Raw genomic sequence first — 23021 nt, forward strand, 5'->3', positions numbered from 1 at the left:
TTGCAGAATTTTCAAAGTGTTCACTTTATGATTCTTATTTCTTAAGAGTAGATAAAAACTTGAATGGTTTGATAAGAAAATATACAACTGGAAGATGGAGTAGCAATGGGATATTGTATAGTAGGTTCTATCACAAACATATTTCTCAATGCATAGAAGAAAAAATTTTCCCCTCCAATTCTCTATCCCTTAACAAAACTATCTACTACTACCAGTACATAGATGATACATCACTACTAATAAATGGAGACAATAAGGATATACACACTATTCGGCAGCAATTAAGCAATCTGCATCCAAAAATAAAATTTACAACGGAAACAGAAAGCAACAAATCCACCAGTTTCTTACACCTAATAATAAGCAATGGTAGTAACCAACAAAAATTTGAAATTTACACGAAACCTACAACAGACACCATAATCAATAATAATTTATGCCACCTGATTGGATAAATATGCATACTTTACATCAGTGATCAACAGAATTATAAATTCACCAATGGAAGAACAAACAATAAAAAATGAAACCACAACACTACAAAAAGTGGCACAGAAAAATAATTTTGACCCAGATACAGCACTCAAAAACTATCAAAATCATACTAAACCTAAAACAGACAACATACATACAGAAATAACAAAAACAAGAGATAACAAAACCGACACCAAACTGATATATACAGGGTGATTATAATTAAAGCTAAACTTTCAAAACGTTGTAGAAATAACACCACTGGTCAGAATGACGTCAAATTGCAATGGAATATTATTGGAGACGAGAGAAAACGTACGAAAGTGCTGGCAGGTCAATAGAAACACAAACAAACACACGAAATTCTAGCTTTCGCAACCAATGGTTGCTTCGTCAGGAAAGAGGGAAGGAGAGGGAAAGACGATAGGATGTGGGTTTTAAGGGAGAGGGTAAGGAGTCATTCCAATCCCGGGAGCGGAAAGACTTAAGAAACAAAAACCAAAGAGTGAACTCCATCAAAAACAATTTGAAAATTCAACATAGGACAGAAAAGGTCAGATCATGAACATTTTGAAAGAACTGGAAATTTACACTCACACATAAACTGATATCCGATTGACATCCTAAATGAACAAACAGACTTTATAAACATAAAAATTATCTGGAAAACTTTATTAACATAATAGAAAAAGGGATGAACACAATACAATACACAAAAAACAATTAACAACATTGAGATCACACAATTGCATAATGCAAAATTCTCTCTGACTACGGTACCTAAGATATGATTTACTTGTACACATAACGCATCAATGGATTGATCTCTCATTTGACAACTGTCAAATAGTAACATGAAATTTCTATAGAATGTAGGTATGTGACCTATATTGACAATACAGTAAATAAAAGAAATTATATTCCAAGATGTTTTATGGACGTCACTTCATTTGGACATAAGTATAAGATAAAAATCTAATAATAGTGTTACACAAATGTAGAATAAAATGCTCTATAAATGTAAAATCAACAGGAACATTTGAAAATGGTACAAATGCCAAAATAAGCATGTCATGTACCTGTGTGAGAAAAACAATAAAAATATTTGCAGCTAATTTTGTGAAACTGTAAAGAAGAATGTTGCGTATTCAATGACTACTTCCAATACCATAATCATCTTCTGGTTGGCATTATCACTCATACTAATTTTCTAAGCTGAGCCACAGTCATCATACACCATGAAACATTCAACGTTTACAGATGCTTACAACTTTTAATGCTGTGTGGTATATGACGACAATGGTTCACCCTATCAAACCAGTCAGATCACATCAACCACAAGATGATAGCTCTATTGAAACCAATCACTGAATAAAGGCATACTGCAGCTTCTCAACAGTCACATTTTCCCTTTTTATCTCATGCTCTGGCAAAGACATTATGAAGATCTATATTTGTTAAAATATTTATTACAGCATTGAAATCTGCTCAGATGATCAACATACTGAAATTTTAATTCAACCTCTCACCTACAGTAGACTGATGCGTGGAGCACAGCAACACATAACAGAAAATAGCATTTACGCTACCTTTTTAAGCACTAGCTCTTTTTCTAGCAAAAGTACGCATTCACATAGACAGCAACATAGACACCCAAACATGCAGATCCTTGACCATGATAAAACTAATTACAGGTACTTCATTACTGAAAGTAATTGCCTGAGCTGATGAAAGTGGAGAGGGAGTAGGACAGGATGCAGGGGCGGGGCGGGGGGGGGGGGTTACGGGAAAGATGCAGGTCTTTGAACAGATGGCTCTGTGGCTGTGCAGTAAGATGAAAATACAAGAGAATACCGTACTTACTCGAATCTAAGCCACACCTGAAAAATGAGACTCGAAATCAAGGAAAAAAATTTTTCCTGAATCTAAGCTGCACCTGAAATTTGAGACTTGAAATTCAAAGGGGGAGAAAAGTTTTAGACCGCACCTCCAAATCGAAACAAAGTTGGTCCATTGTAACACGAGACACAATTTAGGTAGAATGGATAAAGATACAGCTACAATAGTTTGGTTCGAGTCATAAGCTTAACAGTTAAGCTTTACCAAGTAGCCATTGTTATGTGTCAGGTGCTCCGTCCGTATTTATAAGGATATCCTTCCTTTTTAATGTGCTTCATCTGGTTTGAATTGATTGCTTATTTTGCTTTGATCTGATAAGTGCGTTCTGTTTGTTATAGGTGTTTGTGTCACTCTAAGCTGAAAATGCATCATTGTACTGTGTCATGCATTGTTTGTCGCATTCTGATAATGAGTGTTTATGACCTGTCGCTGCTTGCGGCAAGGCTTGCTTTTGTGCGCGCTACCGCGGCTTACAATAAAACAAAAGAGAGGAATTGTCTCGTAAGCGAAACAATGGCAATAGACTGCTATTTGTTGCTACTTACACTGGTACTTTCTTTGATAATGATCAACAAGAACCAAATAATAAACTGCGTATAATAGAAGATGTTCTGAACGAGAGTTTAGCGAAAATTTTTCTCCATTTGAAAATCTCTGCAGACGCCTCTTTAGTACATTACATTCTGCACAGAAATAAGTGTTATCTTAGATTTAAAAATCTAGTCAGTTGCCGTGCTTCATTTCTGACTGTACCACTATTCAGCATAAGAATAATACAAATATAAACATGACATGATATGTATATTCTTCTGTGTTTGCCTGGTTAGTGCAACCATGCCGACTGCTGTTCATCGGTGACAAATGTTGGAATTTGCATGCCAATACTGCAACTGGATGTCCACTGAGTAGTGACAGGTGGCCTTTTCAGATTGATCATGTTGTATGCTCCATTGGACAGATGGTCATTGGTGTACACAACATGACACACCCAAAAGCAAACACTCTGCAACAATTGTCGGAAGGGTCCAGGTCAGAGGACGGAGCATTATGGTCCAGGGAATGTTTTCATGGCATGGAAGACACAATGGATCAACACAAGTATGCATCTATCATTGGGGACCTACATGCCACTTGCTTTTCCTCAGAATGACAGCATCTACCAGCAGGACAACACAATGTGTCAAACAGTTCACAGTGTAAGTGTGTGGTTCAAAGAGCACCAGGATGAGTTACCAAACTCCCTGCATTTAAAACCAATCAAGAATCTGTGGGATTACCTCAATCGAGCTGTTCGCACCATGGATCCCCCCCTGTGAGAAACCTAAGTGCAGCTGGCCACAGCAATGGAGTTGGTATGGCTCTACATCTGCATCGGTACCTGCTAGAACCTCACTGACTCTCTTCCTGCACATCTCACAGTTGTCTGTGCTGCAAAATGCAGTTATTCAGGCTTTTGACAGGGTGTCACACTAATGTTGCAGGACAGTTTAGTTTGCAGTAGCCATATGACAACACTAGAAGTTGAAATCAGGAATGAAATCAGGTAGTAATATACTTCAGAGTAATAATTTATAATTTAGCACAAATTTTTAAAGTTTGAAATAAACTTACAGGAATAACTGAAGCAATTTTCATTACGTACAACTATCAACCTGGTCTTAAAAGAAACATAAATATTTTACATTTGATATAGAGAATGCATATGAATATATAAAGTCACAGTTGCGATCAGAAAGTGGAAAGTACACATTAATTCATCTTCGACATTTTCTTTTCTCCAATCAGATTGTGCACTACTAACATGCAAACAAAGTTGCATGCATTGTGAAAGTGGTGTGTAAAATTGACAAAAGCATTATAAATAAAGATACAACTGCAAACCAGAGCACTTTATACAACAAAAAGCACAAACTAACCCCTCTCCAGGCTTTCTGTACTGTAAAGTAATTCCCAGCATCGCACAGCCATAAGGAAACTATGCACAACAGGCGATGATGTCAGTCCTGCGCCTACAGTAGTTGCCGTCGAATTCCCGACAGCACGTGGTGGGCCTGTCAGTATAGGTGCTGCAACCTCATCAGAAGCTTCCAGCTTCCGACGCTTTGCTTTAGTTTCTCCACTGTCATCACTGGATGACGATGCTGTAAGTGGTGTGAAAGCCTCCAACAAAACTAATGACTGTTCTCCACCACCTGTTGAGTAATATAATTTATTGTATTAAAGGATGACTTGGCCAGGTTATTACATGAAAGGTAATACCTCTGTTGTGTCATGTAATACCAATTATTTTTAACAAAGCTATATGAAGAATGTACATCAGGTATGAACAAGGAATGTATTATTTTCTAATATGCTGATCTTAAAATTAACATGATGTTCTGGTATTTCTATGCTATCTTCACCTGTTGGATTTTATATTAATCTCCTGTTCTGCACATATGTACAGCAGACGCACCCTCTCTTCCATCGCCTGCTTACTGTAGGTTGCCAGAACTGTAGTGTCTACTATGTAATTATAGGGAGCACAAATTGTGGCACTGTGATTAAAAACTGAAGAGCTACATACCTAAGTTAATAAGACCAGTTTGTTCCGGAGCTCTGAAATCCCCTTTTTATTTATACAAATTACCAAACTATCAGTTTAATAAATCACGGCTGCAAAATACTAACACGAATTCTTTACAGACGAATGGAGAAACTAGTAGAAGCCGACCTCGGGGAAGATCAGTTTGGATTCCTTAGAAATATTGGAACACGTAAGGCAATACTGACCCTACGACTTATCTTATAAGCTAATTTAAGGAAAGGCAAACCTACGTTTCTAGCATTTGTAGACTTAGAGAAAGCTTTTGACAATGTTGACTGGAATACTCTCTTTCAAATTCTGAAGGTGGCAGGAGTAAAATACAGGGAGTGAAAGGCTATTTGCAATTTGTACAGAAACCAGATGGCAGTTATAAGAGTCAAGGGACATGAAGGGGAAGCAGTGGTTAGGAAGGGAGTGATACAGGGTTGTAGCCTCTCCCCGATGTTGTTCAATCTGTATATTGAGCAAGCAGTAAAGGAAACAAAAGAAAAATTCGGAGTAGGTATTAAAATCCATGGAGAAGAAATAAAAACTTTGAGGTTCGCCGATGACATTGTAATTCTGTCAGAGACAGCAAAGGACCAGGAGGAGCAGCTGAATGGAATGGATGGTGTCTTGAAAGGAGGATATAAGATGAACATCAACAAAAGCAAAACGAGGATAATGGAATGTAGTCGAATTAAGACGGGTGACGCTGAGGGAATTAGATTAGGAAATGAGACACTTAAAGTAGGAAAGGAGTTTTGCTATTTGGGGAGCAAAATAACGGATGATGGTCGAAGTAGAGAGGATATAAAATGTAGACTGGCAATGGCAAGGAAAGCATTTCTGAAGAAGGGAAATTTGTTAACATCGAATATAGATTTAAGTGTCAGGAAGCCGTTTCTTAAAGTATTTGTATGGAGTGTAGCCACGTATGGAAGTGAAACATGGACGATAAATAGTTTAGACAAGAAGAGAATAGAAGCTTTCGAAATGTGGTGCCAAAGAAGAATGCTGAAGATTAGATGGGTAGATCACATAACTAATGAGGAGGTATTGAACAGAATTGGGGAGAAGAGGAGTCTGTGGCACAACTTGACTAGAAGAAGGGATCGGTTGGTAGGACATGTTCTGAGGCATCAAGGAATCACCAATTTAGTATTGGAGGGCAGCGTGGAGGGTAAAAATCACAGAGGGCGACCGAGAGATGAATACACTAAGCAGATTCAGAGGGATTTAGGTTGCAGTAGGTACTGGGAGATGAAGAAGCTTGCACAGGATAGAGTAGCATGGAGAGCTGCATCAAACCAGTCTCAGGACTGAAGACCACAACAACAACAAAGTTAATATGACCAGTTGACTCTGAAATCCACTTTTTTATTGATATAACGGTTGTACTGAAGGCTAAGCAGCTTCTCTGAAGAAACTAGCACAGTTTTTTGGAAATGACAGTAAGGAGGAACCCAGAATGCTTTCTTATTTCACAAGATTCTGAAGGCTACAAATATTACACAGTTGACTTCAGTGTTTGTTAAAGTTAAAAGGCTGTCACACATTTCCAAATTATCACATTTATTATAAGTATTTACAGAATTTATGACTAGATATGCCTCAGATTAAGGATTTCTTATTTTGTACAGTAACATTTGCTGTTGTAACCAGTCATATTTGGACTCACTGTAACCCACTATAATATGACAGCATTAGATAAATAACATTCATTTAAAAAAACAATCAAAAGAAAGAATTAATAATTTTTTAAAGCTAACAACAACTCATTTTTCTATGCAGTCTTGATATAAATTCAAACATCTGTCACACAATTCAGTGGATTTTTGTATTAAAGTGTCCTCTCCCACCTACTTGTCAAAAAATACAGTAACTATCTTCTCTGAGTCATCATCATTCTGAAAACATTTTCTTCTAAAGAACTACTTCAATTTTTAAAAAATAGTTTATCAGAAGACAACGAATCCAGACTGGAGAGTAAGTAGCCACATCAACTTAAAAATTTGTCAATGAATATTGTGCTTGAGTTGTTACAGAGGAGGCTAAGGGAAGTTGCCAGAAGACATAGGAACCAATTTTGAATGGCTCATTGCAATTTCGTTACAATTTTCTTTTTCAAATCATGTTATAAGAAATCACCAGTAGCACACTGCATCAAAGTCTTCCATTGTTTCAAAAATCTAAATAAGTTAAAAGTGGCACCCTTTTCATATTCATTTTAAAATAAGAGGAAAACTGACATTATAAAATATTTCAGGTTGTCAAATAGCTCACAATAATTGCAGGACTAATGGTACATGAAATATGTGTGACTCAATCACTTATGGCATCAAGTGTAGCATACAAACATTCTTCAAAATTCGTCAACTGAACCCTGAACACCTAGAGAGTGATTTAAAAAAGGCCTTGAAGACATGAAGCCAATACAATGAGTGCAGAAGAGATGGATTTATCATTTTAAAAATAATCTTGCAGAGTGATTTATTTATTCATTCATTGCATTTCACAGATCCCATCAAAAAGGAGAACCTCCAGGGATGTGGAACAAATGTAGGTATACATTCACATAATATAAATACATCATAGAAACAAAAATATGAATTTACAGAAAATTACACCTACAGAACTTACTGGTGTATAACATTCACTCACCCAATCTGGGAACTAGAGCAAGTTCAAGGAGGATGAGAAGAAGAAGAAGAAGAAGAAGAAGAAGAAGAAGACAGATGTCCTGTTACTTCTCTGATCTGGAGTTGAAATTTCAACACCTTAGCCGAGAAAATGACTTATCAGTAACATGGTCCCCATAAGCTACTTTGATTCCATACCAAAAATCTCTGAGACCTTAATAACCCAATCCCTGCCACCCCATCGTTGAAGTGTTCCGAATAGGCACTGCATGAAGAGAGCTGCATGCCACCTAAACAGCTGGATGAGACAATCTGACTATTGAAGCTGTTTGCAGAGTACACATTTGTTCTTAAGAATTAGAATATGGTGACAATATCAATCAATGTTTCTTTTACGTATACTATTTTTTCTACACAGTCTCAATCATATTCTATAGCCTTAGCCAGAGACGTTTAAGAGCAAGTATTCTGTGTTGGTTAGAGCTCTTGTCCTGTGTTCATAGCTGGTTCGCCATGCATGACTTATACTGTCATCATCTTCAAAGAGTGTCCCACATAAAGACTCCTATAATGGATGGAAGTCTTAGGGCGCCAGGGTTGGAATATAGGGTTGGGGAGATAATGATGTCCATCTAATTTACTGATTTGTTTCCAGGCTTTGAGACTTGAGTGTTTGTGTGCATTTTTGTGTTGGAGCATGATTTCTTTTGGACTCTTTTCAGACTGAACACCTCAGAAACGGTTCAGACTCTAAATTAACAGTTGACCCTTCAGGCAACACATTCATGAGAATGACACCATCACTATCACAAAAGACTGTCATTGTGATTTTGCCAGCAGAAGAAGCTGCCTTGAATTTCTTCTTTTTTGGTTATCTCTGATAGTGTCATTCCAGTGACATCGTTTTTGGGTCAAAAAACGATGCACCTAGGTTTTGTCACTTGTAATGATTCATGACGGAAAGGCCTCTCCACTGACCTGAAACTACAATAACAGGTTTTCTTTGAATTTTGTGGCTTACTGTGATAATTCGAAGACCCCCTTCTTGAGCGTATCTTTGAATATTCAAGAATCCCAATCACTTTACATGCACTTCCAATGATCGCCAATAACTGTAGAGTCAACTGTCTAGTCATGGTGCACAGGTATGCATGAATAATGACTCCCTGCAATTCATAATGTTGGGAGCAGTGATGATGATGATGATGATGATGATGATGATGATGATGATGATGATTGGTTTAAAGGGACTAAATATTTTGTTTGTCAGTTCTTCTTTTCACTGCAAATTCACATAAAATGATGTGAAACACGAGAACTATCAGCTCTAGGGTCTGCGACCTAGTCATCACAGTTGAAAATTTGCCTGACAGTAGCTCAAGTCAGATGGTTAAAAGTGAGATAAAACCCAAGCAGCTAAAACTGTAGCTGGGCACTGAAAATTATACCAAGAAGGCTCATCATAGTCAGTATGATGAAAATGAGGTGAGAAAAAGAAGATTGTTTGGATTTGAGAGCTAATTAGCTGAAACAATTACATTAATAAAACATATACATAAACATTTTAAAACATATGACAGTGCAGAGAGAGAAAGTAGCTTGAGGCCAAGAGGGACGCATGCCACAGTGAGTGGTACCCCCCACTTCCATACTGTGATGGTCGCCTGCTTTATTTCCTCATTGATTGTCCTTGGTGTCAATGTACTGCATTGCTATATTGGCTGAAAAATGGGGGAAGGCGGGGGGGGGGGGGGGGGGGGGCTGGAAGTTCAACACTGATCACTTTAAATGATGAAGCCAACAGATGCATATTTGCATTTCACAGTTCTTTACTTTCACTGTCCACAAACCCCCAATAATATATAGTTATATGGCCAGCTACCTATTGGCAACCTCCTCAGGGGACACTGCCTTAACGTAGCACTGTCCGTGCGGGCGAGGAGATTTGTGTGCTCTGGATCCGGAGGGCTATTCTGGCGGTAGTGTAGCTACCACCAGGGTCACCAATGCCGGACAGGCCAAAGGGGAGGAGCCAGACGAAGTGTGTCCCACAACGACCTATCAAGCTTGTTTCCTGTCTTATCCTATCCTAAGCCTATCCTTTTCCCTTGTTATTTTCAATTCCCTACAACATAGGGCAGGGAGGGCTCTAGAGATGTGGTGAAGCCAGTCTCCCTAAGAGAGTAAACCCAATACAAATCCAGGTTCTCCAGGATGGGGGTTGATCATGGGCCTAACAACCCCATATCGGGAAAAAAAACTCACTGTTCAGCAATCAGTTCACAGAGGGAACCAGACTGCCTCAAAGTTACAATAACCAAGGCACGTCAAACGGCAACAATTTTGGTATATCGGAACATGGAATGTAAGAAGTATCTATCAGGCGGGAGCCAGAAGGAAGCTTGAGGAGGAATTATCAAGGTACCAAACTGAAGTTGCAGCATTGCAAGAGATAAGACGGAAACAAACAGAGGTGGTTGATCTCCAGCATTATACCTCGATCAATAGCGGGGAAGAAGAAAATAGACTGGGAATAGGTTTTATGGTAAAGAAGTCCATCAGTCATGCCATGGTGGAATATGAAACAATAAAGCCTAGATTATGTCGATTGAGGCCAAAGGGAAAATTCTCCAACTTGTCGCTGATTAGTGTGTATGCCCAATGGAAAACGCAGCTGAAGAAGAGAAAGAAGAATTTTATGAGAAATTGGAGCAAGTATATGATAAGCTGCCAAAGTATGATGTCAAAATTATACTGGGGGATTGTAATGTTAGAGTAGGTAAAGAGAAAGAGAATCAACCGGTGGCAGGTCTTGATAGTAAAAACCTGGAATCAAATAACAATGTCTGTATATGTGTGTGTGCGCGCGAGTGTATACCTGTCCTTTTTCCCCCCTAAGGTAAGTCTTTCCACTCCCGGGATTGGAATGACTCCTTACCCTCTCCCTTAAAACCCACATCCTTTCGTCTTTCCCTCTCCTTCCCCTCTTTCCTGATGAGGCAATGTATGGAAACTGATTGAATTTCCTTTTAGGAAAGGACTAGTGATTAAAAGCACGTGTTTCCCACGCAAATACATTCGAAAGGAGACTTGGATATCACCAGATGAGTTGACGAGAAATCGAATAGATCATGTACTGACAGATGGATGGCATGCCACAGGTATTTTGGATGTGATTAGCTGCCGAGGAGTGGATATTGACTGATACCATATTTTGGTAAGAATAGAAACCTTAGAAAGGATTGCAGTTAAATCCAGAAGGGATGGGTTGGAGAAAAGTAAGCTCTACAATGTGGAGATGCTCAAATATCAGAAGAAAAAGGAAGAGTATAGGAACAAAGTGCAAGAGAAGTTGCAAAAGATCAGCGGCTTGGAGTGAAAGGATATCAACGTACTATGGGAGGAAACTAAGATAGCTTTAAATACAACAGCTCAAGAGGCACTTGGAGAAAGAGGAGAACAGAAAAGAAATGGATGGTTTGATGAGGATATGTCAAAGGCGCTAGATGACAGAAATCAAGCTCGAAAAAGAATGTTACAGAGACCTACATGAAATAATGTGGCTATGTTTAAAGAGAAGAGAAGGGTAGTGAAGAATTTAGCATGGATTAAAAAGAGAGTAGAGGAAAGGGAAAGGATGGATGAAATAAAGAAGAACTTTGAAAATAAGCAAGGGAGGAAATTCTTTTATGGGGTGGGACAAATAAAGAGAGGATATCAGCCAAGGGTGGACATGCTCAAAGATGAGATGGGCAGTTTGATAGTTGGAAAGGAAAAAATAACAGAAACATGGGCACAACATTTTGAAGTGTTACTGTCAAACAGACACATCGCAAGTAAAGAAAGAAATGGAGGGGCTAGAGAAGAAACTGAAGAAGAACAAGAGGTGGATGGAGATGATGATGCAGTGGACACAGAACCACCATCAATACAAGAGATAAGAGTAATTATAAAGCAACTTGGGAATAACAAAGCTCCTGGACACGACCTGGTAAAGGCGGAAATGATAAAACACGGAGGTGAAATATTAGTACGGAGGATACGTAAAATAATTACAATGGCCTGGGAAACAGAGAAAATGCCAGAGGACTGGACATTAGCAACCATCTGCCCTACACATAAGAAAGGATCACACATGCAGTGTAAGAACCCTACCGATGAATATCTCTGCTTAATATCTTCTACAAAATTGTTTCCACGGCTATAACAAGGAGAGTAAGTAGTAGAGCAGAAAAGATTCTAGGTGAGTACCAGGCAGGCTTTAGAGCTGGGAAGTCTACAGCTGACCATATCTTTACAGTACGTATGATGCAGCAGAAGACTTATGAATATAATGTAAGATTAAAACATCTCTTTACAGATTTTAAACAGGCCTATGACGGATTTAAAAGATCAGCACTGTGGGAAACAAAGCAGACATTCGAATTTCCTAAGGAGCTACTAAAAGTAACTAAGATGACTCTGGAAAACAGGAAAACAGCAAAAGCCTGGTTAAAGTTCAGGGATGTCTGTCGAGATCGTTCCCAATGGAAGAAGGACTAAGACAGGGAGACCCACCATTCCAATTACTATTCAACCTCGTATTAGACAATGCAGTAAGATCAATAACCACAAACCCACAAAGCAATATTTACAATAGCTTCTGCAAATCTTAGCCTATGCAGATGATGTAGTAATAAGTGCTGGAAGTACAGAGGTGCTCATATCAGCCTTCAAAAAGATTGGAGCCGCTGCCACGAACCTTGGTTTAGAAATTAGTGAGACAAAATCTAAGTATATGGTAACTGAGAGAGATAGAAGAAACACAGACGATCTACAGTTAGAAGAGCACAACTTTGAAAGTGGCTCGGTAATAACATCAGAAAACAAAGTGGAGGCAGATATAACAAATCAAATTATGGCTGCTGACAGATCATATAGAGCACTATATACCATGCAGTAAAAACCTAACCACACAGTTCACAGTCTCTCAGAATACTATGGAGTGTATTGAACAGATACTGTCATTGTTTTAACACATGGCCTATTTGTGTTACACTTATTTCACAGTTAAGTTCATGCACTGTTGTTGATCTAACCATTATGTGTTCCTCGTCTGAAACTCTGCCATGGACTGACTGTCTTGGGATTAAAAATCAAGCCCTTATATATACTCACAAAAATAGGCACTGAAACTATACATTGTTCAATGTTTAATTTACAGAAATTACAATTAAAACATAAATCATTAAATTAAATGAATACATTGAAAACTTCCTTCTTTTTAGCAGTTTCTTCTACTACAAAAGTTAAGCTGAATTATTTGTTTAAATCATGAAATTAACAGATATAGTTACGCAAACAATACTTTTGCCAAAACTGGTAATTACTTTGGAATTAATTAAGGGCTGGCTTTGCTAACACATTTTTAATAGAGCCAAACAGATCCTTTAGGAATACTATTAGTTGTTCCTCCAAATCTTTATAATTAGTACAGAATTTATATTTGTTTATAAGTCAACAATAGAATTTAAATTACAAAACAATTACTGACTTCACCCTATAATAAAAGTATTAACTAGGTATAGTCAAAATAAATCAAGAAATCAATTACATACATAAAATGAAGCACAAAATTAGATCTGGTGTTATATTCTTTGAAACTGAGGGCCAACCCTTCTCTTTTATGTAACTGCAGACTATACTCACATATGTTAATGGTTGTTGTTGTTGTGGTCTTCAGTCCTGAGACTGGTTTGCTGCAGCTCTCCATGCTACTCTATCCTGTGCAAGCTTCTTCATCTCCCAGTACCTACTGCAACCTACATCCTTCTGAATCTGTTAGTGTATTCATCTCTTGGTCTCCCCCTACGATTTTTAGCTTCCACGCTGCCCTCCAATACTAAATTGGTGATCCCTTGATGCCTCATAACATGTCCTACCAACCGATCCCTTCTTCTGGTCAAGTTGTGCCACAAACTCCTCTTCTCCCCAATCCTATTCAGTACCTCCTCATTAGTTATGTGATCTACCCATCTAATCTTCAGCATTCTTCTGTAGCACCACATTTCGAAAGCTTCTATTCTCTTCTTGTCCAAACTATTTACCATCCATGTTTCACTTCCATACATGGCTACACTCCATACAAATACTTTCAGAAATGACTTCCTGACACTTAAATCTATACTCGATGGTAACAAATTTCTCTTCTTCAGAAACGCTTTCCTTGCCATTGCCAGTCTACATTTTATATCCTCTCTACTTCGACCATCATCAGTTATTTTGCTCCCCAAATAGCAAAACTCCTTTACTACTTTAAGTGTGTCATTTTCTAATCTAATTCCCTCAGCATCACCTGACTTAATTTGACTACATTCCATTATCCTCGTTTTGCTTTTGTTGATGATCATCTTATATCCTCCTTTCAAGACACTGTCCATTCCGTTCAACTGCTCTTCCAAGTCCTTTGCTGTCTCTGACAGAATTACAATGTCATCGGCGAACCTCAAAGTTTTTATTTCTTCTCCGTGGATTTTAATACCTACTCCAAATTTTTCTTTTGTTTCCTTTACTGCTTGCTCAATATACAGATTGAATAACATCGGGGAGAGGCTACAACCCTGTTAATGGTAATTACTCCAAAATGACAAAATGAATTTAAGAAGGCAGATGGCAAAACAAGAGGGGAAGTAAAAATATCCCAGCTTGCTTCATCACAACCCCATACATCTAATGTTGAGATGCATTGAATTTTGTTGTAAAATTCACTTTCCCTCACAAGTGTATCACTTTTTTACCTGCTATCCCATCATCTGCAAACATCTGGGGTAGAGAGATGGCTCATCTCAGATCAGTCAGCAGAGCACACATCGTGAGAACAAGGGCTATCATGAAATGACTATCTCAGCTGGATTGGAGGAGAGTCCTCTTGACATAGAAGAAACTCATGTGTAAGTCTGGCATGGCCAATACACAGTTGGCACAATACGATGTCATCTTTCTGAGAGGCTCAGAGAGGAGTATATCGTATCTTGTTGGCCACTTGGATTGTCCTCGACTTCACGAGAATCACAACTCTGCTATTTCATATTCTAGATTTTAAAAATTTTATTGCACAATTGCAATCTGAGGTCTGTGCCCAGTACTCTGAGTTTGAGTTTGACTGTAGTTGCTTCCTTAGACAATTTGTCAGAAAGTTGATTTCCCCGAATACCCAAGTGGCTCAGTAGACAGATGAACGTTATATTGATTCTGGAGCTGTGAACATCAACTGATAGGTCTTGGATGTTAGTGACCAAACGTTTTGTGGGGTAGCACTGAGTTATGCCTTGTAAGCAGCCCATGGAGTCACTACAAACCAGGAAGTCCTTTGTTGCAGAATCGTGAGCAACTCTGCCGTGTACACACTGCATGCACTTGATACAGAATACTTGTCATACCCCGTATGTGTGCAAAAGCATAACCAACCATATTGTGTACAAGTATACTAAATTGGTGTAGCCAAGGAGAACTAAACAGAATAACACTCTTGAGAATGGTGGGCCGGTATTTTTCTTTGGATGGCACAATAGGTCCACCCTCATTAAAGGACTGAGTATACACCACATGGGAGTTGGGGGAGGTAGAGGGGCATGTCAGGAGGGAACCCTATGTATACAAACAAGGGGTAGCTGAAGGTCCTTGCATAAAGCATCCAATCGTATTCCAGCTGGTCTATTCATTATTCATTTTTCGGCGAGACAGCAACAGTCTGAACTAATGGCTGTGAAATAAGAGTTGAATAACAGAGATGGGTAGGCATCTTAGAGATTGTGACCACACAGTTCACCATGAGTTGATGGCACCTGACCTTCAGTGGTGGGACACTAGCTTTCACCAGGAAGCTGTGTACAGATCTCAAATAAGAAGGCGCTAGTTGCCAACCAAACACCACTTTATGGACACGGTCTAACATGCGCAGTACTGATGGTGCTGCTGACCTTTGTGTTTTACGCCGTTGTTGCTAAGGTGTTCAAGCAATTGATTGTGGACTTTTCTCGCATCCACGGACTGTGTGTTGATACTCTGCTAAAGTGCTGCAGAGCTCCCATTCGCTAAATGGAGCACTGTATGAGTCCAGGCAAGGCCTCGTGTATGAAAGGATAAGCAGTTTCATTCTGCCAGGCATTTCTGTATTGGGAAATTAGTAGGATGTTAGTTGCTGCACACGGATGCTTTGGCAAAGGGTACCATGAAACATTCAATGATGACTGGGATCAATACAGACGTCACCACTGTGGGTGATGCCAGGAACTACCGTGGGTGTTGTGTGGACCCAAATGCAATGATCATAGATTATTCACACTGTTCTCAATGCAGCTACTTTCTCTCTCTTTTTTTTAATTAAAACCTGTGCCTTCATTTGAAGTTCCTTGAGTCTATTAAATGCTTCGTAACAGAATGGTGTTTGTTCACTGAAGCATCCTTTGATGATCTCTAATACTTACAGCTATTCCTTCAGGCTGTCACAGCACAGGCATGTGGTGAGGAGGTCCTGAAGAACAGGGCATTGTTGCTTTTGCAGTGTGTATAACTGTGTCAATATGTACCATTTATTCAAAATATCCTTCCTCAACTGGTTTCAAAATTTGCTTTGGAGATGACAGCTTGACTTTCTGAGGTGACCAGTGTGGTGTGTATACCAGTGGTCAGTGGTTTGAGAACGAGTGAGTGACAGGAAACCGGTCACTGTTGCGCACATCGCCATGGAGAAGCTACTGCATCAAGTGTGAAGTGCTCGAGCTGCAGACTGTAATATCTATGGCTGAATATGTTTCATGGGCTATACTGAAATGTGTTGCAGGTTCAATGGGGGCACTGAAGTCCCCCCGTAGGAGGAAGGATGGAGGCAGCTGTTCCACTAGCACAATCAGCTTGTGATAAGGTATAAATCTGTCTTGGGGTGGATAGATTTTACCTATTGTTACTGTAACTGATAGGTGGACACAGACAGCAACAGCTTCTAATGCAGTTATTAATGGGACCTGCTCACAGAAAGAGTTGAAGCGTATGAGTGTGCATACTCTTCCACATGCCCCCTCAGCAGTGAAATGATTTTTAAGGTAGGATTTATAATTTTTAATAGTGGTGAGTTCAGTTTCTGAAAACCGAGCCTCCTGAAGATCCACACCAACTCCAAAGCAATTAACCATTAATTTATGGAGTTTGGCCGGATGGCAGCATTAGCCGTTGCAGTTCAAATTGAAGGAACATCAGACTGGGATCTGAGAAAGCAGTGAAGAGGAAACAGGAGAACAAATTAGTTTGATGTTGAGTCATTCTTCTCCTGTGTTTGTGATTCTTCATCGGTATTCACAGGCTTGACCTCAGGGGAGGACGGATATCAGATCAACTGGAGCAGCAGAATTCAGTTTAACTTCTAATTTTTCTTTCTTGTCCCTGTGAGGTTTTGGTTACTGTGGAGATATTCCTATCTTGATCTTTTCTTTGATCTGCAGTGCATGGATCTTTCAGCCATTGCTTGATGGTAGGCTGCTGGTCTGCTTTGCCCTGGGAGGGACCACCTAGGCAGGTGTCCTCTCCTCTGGTGACAAAGGAGGATGAGGCGTCTTTGGCTGTGCTGATGGGGGTGGTTATCACTGGTGCAGTGAGCTTGTGGGTCAAGGGAGTTGATTCCCCCTCCACGACTGACAAACAGGCATTGACATGTGGCTAGGGTCATGAGCCACTGTTTGAGACCATTTCATCATGCTAGCTGCAGATTTTGACACATTGTTTTCAAATTTTGGCATCACAACAATTGGATGGAGCTGTTCAAAACTTTTTTCTTAGCATCTTGAAAGACAGGCAGTCAAGTATTTTATATTCCTGGATTTTCTTTTCCATCATGAAAACTGAACATGTTGGTGAATAAGGTGGGTCGTGTTCTGGGCAATTTACACATGTAGGAGGTTGTTTACAAGGACTGCCCTTATGCATTGTCCTTCTGGATGTACCACGAGTAGCCTCATTAGTAGAGCAGGAGGACCTGTGTCGAAGCCTCCGATGCCTAAGACAAATAATGTTGTTGTTGTTGTTGTTGTTGTTGTTGTGGTCTTCAGTCCTGAGACTGGTTTGATGCAGCTCTCCACGCTACTCTATCCTGTGCAAGCTTCTTCACCTCCCAGTACGTACTGCAACCTACATCCCTCTGAATCTGTTAGTGTATTCATCTCTTGGTCTCCCTCTACAATTTTTACCCTCCACGCTGCCCTCCAGTACTAAATTGGTGATCCCTTGATGCCTCAGAACATGTCCTACCAACCGATCCCTTCTTCTGGTCAAGTTGTGCCACAAACTTCTCTTCTCCCCAATCCTATTCAGTACCTCCTCATTAGTTATGTGGTCTACCCATCTAATCTTCAGCATTCTTCAGTAGCACCACATTTCGAAAGCTTCTATTCTCTTCTTGTCCAAACTAGTTATAGTCCATGTTTCACTTCCATACATGGCTACACTCCATACATATACTTTCAGAAACGACTTCCTGACACTTAAATCTATACTCAATGGTAACAAATCTCTCTTCTTCAGAAACGCTTTCCTTGCCATTGCCAGTCTACATTTTATATCCGCTCTACTTCGACCATCATCAGTTATTTTGCTCCCCAAATAGCAAAACTCCTTTACTACTTTAAGTGTGTCATTTTCTAATCTAATTCCCTCAGCATCACCTGACTTAATTTGACTACATTCCATTATCCTCGTCTTGCTTTTGTTGATGATCATCTTATATCCTCCTTTCAAGACACTGTCCATTCGGTTCAACTGCTCTTCCAAGTCCTTTGCTGTCTCTGACAGAATTACAATGTCATCGGCGAACCTCAAAGTTTTTATTTCTTCTCCATGGATTTTAATACCTACTCCGAATTTTTCTTTTGTTTCCTTTACTGCTTGCTCAATATACAGATTGAACAACATCGGGGAGAGGCTACAACCCTGTATCACTCCCTTCCCAACCACTGCTTCCCTTTCATGTCCCTCGAATCTTATAATTGCCATCTGGTTTCTGTACAAATTGTAAATAGCCTTTCCTCCCTGTATTTTACCCCTGCCACTTTCAGAATTTGAAAGCGAGTATTCCAGTCAACATTGTCAAAAGCTTTCTCTAAGTCTTTAAATGCTAGAAACGTAGGTATGCCTTTTCTTAATCTAGCTTCTCAAATAAGTCGTAGGGTCAGTATTGCCTCACATGTTCCCATATTTCTACGGAATCCAAACTGATCTTCCCCAAGGTCGGCATCTACCAGTTTTTCCATTCGTCTGTAAAGAATTCGTGTTAGAATTTTGCAGCTGTGACTTATTAAACTGATAGTTCGGTAATTTTCACATCTGTCAACGCCTGCTTTCTTTGGGATTGGAATTATTATATTCTTCTTGAAGTCTGAGGGTATTCCGCCTGTCTCATATATTTTGCTCACCAGATGGTAGAGTTTTGTCAGGACTGGCTCTCCTGAGGCTGTCAGTTGTTCTGATGGAATGTTGTCTACTCTCGGGGCCTTGTTTCGACTTAGGTCTTTCAGTGCTCTATCAAACTCTTCACGCAGTATCATATCTCCCATTTCATCTTCATCTACATCCTCTTCCATTTCTATAACATTGCCCTCAAGTACATCGCCCTTGTAAAGACCCTCTATATAATACTTCCACCTTTCTAATTTCCCTTCTTTGCTTAGAACTGGGTTCCCATCTGAGCTCTTGATATTCATACAAGTCGTTCTCTTTTCTCCAAAGGTCTCTGTAATTTTCCTGTAGGCAGTATCTATCTTACCCCTAGTGAGATAAGCCTCTACATCCTTATATTTGTCCTCTAGCCATGCCTGCTTAGCCATTACGCACTTCCTGTCGATTTCATTTTTGAGACGTTTGTATTCCTTTTTGCCTACTTCATTTACTGCATTTTTATATTTTATCCTTTCGTCAATTAAATTCAATATTTCTTCTGTCACCCAAGGATTTCTACTAGCCCTCTTCTTTTTACCTAGTTCATCCTCTGCTGCCTTCACTACTTCATCCCTCAAAGCTACCCATTCTTCTTCTACTGTATTTCTTTCCCCCATTCTTGTCAATTGTTCCCTTATGCTCTCCCTGAAACTCTGTACAGCCTCTGGTTTAGTCAGTTCATCCAGGTCCCATCTCCTTAAATTCCCACCTTTTTGCAGTTTCTTCAGTTTTAATCTACAGTTCATAACCAATAGATTGTTGTCAGAGTCCACATCTGCCCCTGGAAATGTCTTACAATTTAAAACCTGGTTCCTAAATCTCTGTCTTACTATTATATTATCTATCTGATACCTTTTAGTATCTCCAGGGTTCTTCCATGTATACAACCTTCTTTTATGATTCTTGAACCAAGTGTTAGCTATGATTAAGTTGTGCTCTGTGCAAAATTCCACCAGGCGGCTTCCTCTTTCATTTCTTACCCCCAATCCATATTCACCTACTACGTTTCCTTCTCTCCCTTTTCCTACTACCGAATTCCAGTCACCCATGGATATTAAATTTTCGTCTCCCTTCACTATCTGAATAATTTCTTTTATTTCATCATACATTTTTTCAATTTCTTCGTCATCTGCAGAGCTAGTTGGCATATAGACTTGTACTACTGTCGTAGGCGTGGGCTTCGTGTCTATCTTGGCCACAACAATGCGTTCGCTGTGCTGTCTGTAGTAGCTTACCCGCATTCCTATTGTTTTATTCATTATTAAACCTACTCCTGCATTACCCCTATTTGATTTTGTGTTTATAACCCTGTATTCACCTGACCAAAAGTCTTGTTCCTCCTGCCACCAAACTTCACTAATTCCCACTATATCTAACTTTAACCTATCCATTTCCCTTTTTAAATTTTCTAACCTACCTGCCCGATTAAGGGACCTGACATTCCACGCTCCGATCTGTAGAACGCCAGTTTTCTTTCTCCTGATAATGACGTCCTCCTGAGTAGTCCCCGCCCGGAGATCCGAATAGGGGACTATTTTACCTCTGGAATATTTTACCCAAGAGGACGCCATCATCATTTATCCATACAGTAAAGCTGCATGCCCTCGGGAAAAATTACGGTGTAGTTTCCCCTTGCTTTCAGCCGTTCGCAGTACCAGCACAGCAAGGCCGTTTTGGTTAGTGTTACAAGGCCAGATCAGTCAATCATCCAGACTGTTGCCCCTGCAACTACTGAAAAGGCTGCTGCCCCTCTTCAGGAACCATAAATTTGTCTGGCCTCTCAACAGATACCCCTCCATTGTGGTTGCACCTACGGTACGGCTATCTGTATCGCTGAGGCACGCAAGCCTCCCCACCAACGGCAAGGTCTATGGTTCATGGGGGGAGGAAGACAACTCATAAGAGGAGAAAAATTGGGTTTGACATCACACCTATAAACCGTGATCTTAATTTCTTAGGTAAAACATTCCCACTGAAGGCTAGAATGAAACCTCCAGTGTTCACCCTATCATACCAAGGTTCATCTGAGTGTGATGAACAAAATGCGCTCCACACTATTCTAAGTTAGCGTGCAGTTCTTCATCTGTTTATAGCATTAAGTCTCAATAGAAGATGACACCTTGAATCCGGTTGAGTTTGTTATGAGGAGAGATAGTAACTGGAGCACCCTCGAGCTTGTCACAGGCCTGAAGTGCCTTCAATTGGTTGGTATTCAGAGTTTGCATCAGCAAAGAACCATTTCTCATTTTCTCTACTGCAGCAACTTCTCCAAACTTATGGTCAATATTTTTCAGCAAGAAACAATTGGCTTCACTGTTGCAAGAGTATCTCTGTCCCTTGTGGAACATACCAAGAACCGGGTGAGCAATCCACTTTCCTTTCTCCTTGTCATCCCTTAGTGTAGCCAAAGACAGAAATGCCACGGGGTTGTAAGCCGCTGCATATAAAATCTTGTTTTCTATCTGCTGAGATGGTCACGTTTGACACAGTCACTAGTATGGGTGAGTTTAATCTGTTTCAATGCGGATCATTTGTCCTGATGCCACGCTCTCTGATCGGAAGCTCTCCCTGTGGGCACCAACCAACCCACCACGGCAAAGACTACCTGGCTTAGTAGCTATTGCCTGGAGTTCCAATGCTCTGGATTGGACAGGCACCTACTTCTTAGCATACATATGGAGATTAAAAATCAGACATCAGTAATGCAACCCTCTCATTGTCAGAGGATACAACCATGAGGGTGGATGACGACCCTCCACAATGGACTGGCTACCACACTTGATTTTGGATACAAACATAAATCCATTCAAATAATAGATGCAGAAGAGCACTGTGCATTGTGGATGGATGATGCATCATGCAAAACATCCTTCCCAAAGAGGTCCACACATCTGTAAAATTTAGAGAAGTGAGGACAAAGCCTCAAAGGGAACCATAAGTAAGCAATCCAACAAGACTGAGGGAAAGGTTGTAAAATGAGCTAAAATTGATTGGTGGTCTAATAATATCAAGTTGTCAATGTAAAAGCTTCATTATGTATAAGACTCCTATGAGAGGCAAGGAATTACCATGGGTCTCTTCTACTCCTGACACTGCAGGTGAAATTGTGAGAGGGCATCCTGAACATGGCTGGTCAGGGAGCTCAGTTTTTGCACCTCCTGTTTCTCTTTGCCCATGGCCCAGCATCAACTGCATCATTACAATACACTGCACACTAACTTTTAGGGAAGTTCATCATAGTTTCTTTTTCCAAAACCAAGAACAATTACAGCAGGTTCCTTGTAACACGTGCCTTGTGTAGATGCCATTTTGACAGTTCGATGCAGCTCTGCCATCTGTCGGCATTGTTTGAAAATTTGCACACACACAAAAAGTATCATTAAATACAGAGTACCTAAAATGAAGTTTTCCTATACATATTAACAGCTGTAAAACATTATTTACCGAATGACCCTCATAAAAACAGATTAGTGAGTAATGCAGCCAACTTTCTAAGAGATTCTTCAAAGGTAATGTTGTTAATTATTGCTCATCGTGTATTCAGCCAAACTCTTACTTTCTCCTCTGTGAATTAAGAGTACTGCAGTCTAAAATATCTTGCCAGATTAAAATTATGTGAAACATCAAGCACAGATCCAGAACCTTGCTTTTATAGACAACACATTTAGCAAACTGATCTATCAACTCATGACCCTATTCAAGGCTTCAATCTGCTAGTATCTTACTGCCAATTCAAGCTTTGAAACCAGTTATGAGTTACACTTGAATATTGTGAGTTGTTAAGGGCATTTCTCATGAGAACAAGGGTTTGCATTCAAGTGTCAGTGCAGGAAACAGATGCAATCAGTCAGAAACAGTTTGTTTGCCCTGCTGCTGAGAGCATCACAAAGGGCCTTTCAGTAAAAATACATTCACATCTGTATTACAGGATATGTACTTAACCCTTTCTGGCCCAGTGGTTTCAGTCTGAAACCATATTT

The 23021-nt window shown here is 39.7% G+C and overlaps 1 protein-coding gene across 1 annotated transcript in view; it reads right to left on the reverse strand.

Moving 5' to 3' along the window:
• The window catches only part of LOC126203329 (integrator complex subunit 10), a 121964-nt gene that overhangs the window by 36874 nt on the left and 62069 nt on the right, over positions 1-23021 (reverse strand). The window contains exon 9 of the mRNA XM_049937600.1: positions 4290-4565. Within this exon, the coding sequence (XP_049793557.1) occupies positions 4290-4565 (276 nt within the window). The remainder of the gene's footprint in view (positions 1-4289; positions 4566-23021) is intronic.

This window comes from Schistocerca nitens, chromosome 9 (assembly GCF_023898315.1).
Source record: "Schistocerca nitens isolate TAMUIC-IGC-003100 chromosome 9, iqSchNite1.1, whole genome shotgun sequence".
Taxonomy (NCBI): Eukaryota; Metazoa; Arthropoda; class Insecta; order Orthoptera; family Acrididae; genus Schistocerca; species Schistocerca nitens.